Below are 3,719 nucleotides of genomic sequence, written 5' to 3'. Positions count from 1 at the left end.
AATCAGGTGTACAGGTATTCCTAATAAAGTGGAAAGTGGACATTCGGCGTGTGATCTTAGTACACAAAATTTTCCAGAGAAACAGGACTTTTCAGATGAATGTTCTTCATCAGCTGTGCAAGCAAAGGATTAAACAAAATTTCCAGAGAAACAGGAAGTTTCAAACAAATGTCCTTCACCAGCTGTGCAAGCAAAGAAGCATATTCCTCAAAAACATCCTGTTTCTCTGGTCTTTTTACTACATCCACAATCTTTTCTGAGGTACACTGTGGTTACTTATAGGTCCCTGAGAAATGGAGCAAATGAAGCAACTGAACCCCCACTTCAGAGGGGGAGCAAAATTGTAGGTTTCGTCCTACACTTCGTATTCGAGTAAAAATACTGAATATCAGAGTAAATAACTGCATGAGTTAAACCAAACAATATGTTTCATGTAATTTTATTACCACTTTGTGCAAAAGCCAAAAGTTTCTATTTTGTTCCCTTCAGACTAGAGTATCCAACATGCCTTTTGACGAGCTCCAAACAGGATTTCATAGGGCTTTTTTTCAATGATGTTTTTTTTCTTGTCACTCTTCGAAAAAGCTCGGCTTTGTGGAGTTTCCAAGTTATGGTTGTCCTGTGACCATCTTCCCCATCTGAACTGTGGACCTATATAGCTCCTTTAGAGTTATTCTTGGTGTCTTACAAAATGTGGAAAAAAAATCAAGGGTAATGTTAGTAAAGACATTAAACATTAGTAAACATTAACCTATACTGGTGCAATTATTTTCATCAAAGAAAAGCAGAAGTGAATGTCTAAATGAAATACTTTGTGTTTTTCCACGCAGTGCACCTGCATGGCGGTCCTACCGGACATGGTTTTCCAGTGTAATGGAATTCAGCTTGCATACAGATGGGTGTCTGTGAATTTACTGTGTCAACCAAGATGAGTTTAATGAGTTTAAATTAGAGGGGTGCAGAATGAATTTTTTTTGTTTGTTTTGCCAAGTTCAAATGGCTATTATTTTTCTTTGGAAAAGGGGAGGTTTCTATCACCATCACTATATAAGCATCACCACTTACCTCAGTGTATTACATCAAGCAAGAAGAGACTCCTGATTAGATGTAAGTGGATGTTTTTGGGATGTGTAACATATTCAATATTCAATATTCAATAACATAACATACTTAATTAACTTGTGCTTTTTATGCAGTGCACGAAACTCCAGAACTATGGCTCGTCAGACTGAAGTGGTGTTTGTTCTTCTTCTCGCCATGGCAGCAACAGCTTTTGGTAAGAGTCTTATCCCTGATAAGCAGGACACTTTTAACTAAAAATAACACACTTGCAGGGGCATGGGCACTTCAAGAATTGCTCTAACGTGATAATATCTGCTGTTTGATTGTTCCACTTTTGCAGCATTTTTGCACATTTGAGCAGTTATTTGTGAAACAATGATTTGTTTTCTGTCTTCTAATTGTAGCCAAATATCTGTGACCTCTTCATGTCTTTTGAACAATCTGCCATCTATAAATCTCAGAAATGTAGACAAAATAATTTACAAAAAATGTTTAACTATTTTTCTCATTTTAAGCTGATGAGGTGAATCAAAAAAGTAAATAAATAGAATAAAATAAAAATTTTGATTTTGATCAATAGACCACGAAAGTCTAATTCATAGCCACCAAATACACCTAAAGAAACTTGTGGTCTATTAATTCTTAAAAAAAACTTTTTTTTTTTGATCCAATGAAGGAAAACAGGACTCATGCTGTCCAGATGGCTGGGTGAAATTTGGAGGACGTTGCTTCAAGTATCAGGCCACCAGCATGGACTGGGCTTCTGCTGAGGTTCAGTTAAATTCAATTCATTTCAGCTATACAGAAATTTACAAAAAAAAAAAAAAGCGAAAAGAGTTAAACAATTCTGTTGGTACCTACGGTTTTATACTGTATATAGTTTTGAATATCTTCATCTTCAGTAAGAGCTTTATCCTGTTCAGGGTCACGGTGGATCCAGAGTCTATTGTTTATTCTAAAATATTCTATTCAAAATTATTCTGAATATTATAAATGGAGTTGTTTTTTAGAGTCATAGTTTACAAAGTGGGGTCTATGAACCCCCAGGGATCCATAAATCTTAGCCAAGGGGTCTGGATTCATAACATTTTGTTACAATGATGAAAACTCACCACTGCATTATCACGTTTTTGAGTTCTCTGGAGTCCTTGCTTCGATCCTGAGCTTGAGTTACTGCTTGTGTGGGGTTTCACATGCTCTCCCCCCAGTCTGTGTTTCCTCCCACTTCCAGAAAATAATGCCGATAGGTGTAGTGGCTATCATAAATTGCCCCTAGGGGTATAAAAGTGAATGCGTGTGTGTGGTGTGCCACAGTAGACTGGCATCCCATCCAGGGTGTATTCCTGCCCCATCCTTAGAGTTCCTGGGACAGTTTCTGGATCTGCAAACCTGATCAGGATAAACCGCTTACTGAACATGAATGAATGAAAGAAAATACAGTACCAGGGATGCTTTGCCATTATAAAATAATATGAAAAATTATGCATAGTAACTGTAGTTAATAAGCATGCAATGATGCCAAAGCTCTTTTTATTTTTCTAGAAATACTGTCTGAATATTGGTGCAAACTTGATCTCAATACACAACGAGGGTGAATATCAGCAGGTCAAGTCCATTATCCGTGCTCAAGACCCCCAGGAGAAACCAACATGGATTGGACTTTCTAGCTGTCAGAAGGTTAGCTTTGAAAAATATCAAATCCCTGAACTCAAATATGTGAGAGCAAGGAAGGCACATAACTGCCCAATACATTATTTATTGACTTAAACATGGTCAGATGAAGAGACACTTAAAATGTTAATCAAATATTACAGCATGTAATGGACTGTCTACTGTTCATTCTTTCAGAAACTGAACTGGTTTTGGTCTGATGGCACCCAATTAACTTTCACCAAGTGGAATCCAGGTGAACCAAATTCTCCAACTGAAGAGTTCTGTGTGCATATGAACTATGGTGGTAAGTAGATTCAGAAACTTTTTTGTAGCTGTGTTTATAATCTTTTATTACCTTAGAGTTTGGTGTTTCATTTTTAATTCATGTTTAATCCTATGTTTTTCTGTTTCTGCAGCCACGAAGAACTGGAATGACATTCGGTGTGATCAGAGCTATCCCTTTGTGTGTGTCAAGAGAATTGTCTGAAATGCTCCCAGCCACACCTCACCAACTATAATACAATGTTGGAAATTTTTTCCTTGCTTTTCTTTGTGGAATTTTTTCCTTGCTACATTTAAGTTACCATACTTTCAGCAAAAAAAAAAATCTAAAAATAAATAAATAAATGAATGAATAAAGGTTCTATTTTGGTTTGTATTTTTTTTTTATCATTTATACTTTTCATCTATTCATCTAGATGAATTAAAAGCAAATTAAAAGAATTTGAGGGATTTTTGCATTTTCAATGTAGAATCACAACAAATGGTTTCCCTTTTAGGAATATTACCGCCATTAACCATCCAAAGAACTGTTAAGACAGTGGTTTTTTAAGTGGAGTCTGGGCGAAGTCAGGGGTCAGTGAAGCATAATATTTGATAATATTTAAATAATCACATTATGTTTATTTAAAAAAAAAGTGTACTGAATTGTCCCTGAACTATACTTTACAGGTAAAAACCTGCAAAAATTTTGAAAATCTCTGCGGTAAGTAATGAAAAGTTTA

The 3,719-nt window shown here is 35.8% G+C and overlaps 1 protein-coding gene across 1 annotated transcript; it reads left to right on the top strand.

Moving 5' to 3' along the window:
• The first annotated feature begins 1,029 nt into the window (after positions 1-1,029).
• On the top strand, positions 1,030-3,359 carry LOC113526837 (lactose-binding lectin l-2). The gene is made up of 6 exons (XM_034303444.2): positions 1,030-1,107; positions 1,197-1,276; positions 1,739-1,833; positions 2,605-2,739; positions 2,911-3,019; positions 3,132-3,359. Exons 2-6 carry the CDS (start codon positions 1,216-1,218, stop codon positions 3,200-3,202), a joined length of 471 nt encoding a protein of 156 aa, XP_034159335.1. The 5' UTR covers positions 1,030-1,107; positions 1,197-1,215; the 3' UTR covers positions 3,203-3,359.
• Positions 3,360-3,719: the final 360 nt, after the last annotated feature.

The sequence above is a fragment of the Pangasianodon hypophthalmus genome, chromosome 4 (assembly GCF_027358585.1).
Source record: "Pangasianodon hypophthalmus isolate fPanHyp1 chromosome 4, fPanHyp1.pri, whole genome shotgun sequence".
NCBI lineage: Eukaryota > Metazoa > Chordata > Actinopteri > Siluriformes > Pangasiidae > Pangasianodon > Pangasianodon hypophthalmus.
This window is presented reverse-complemented; position numbering and strand designations above follow the sequence as displayed.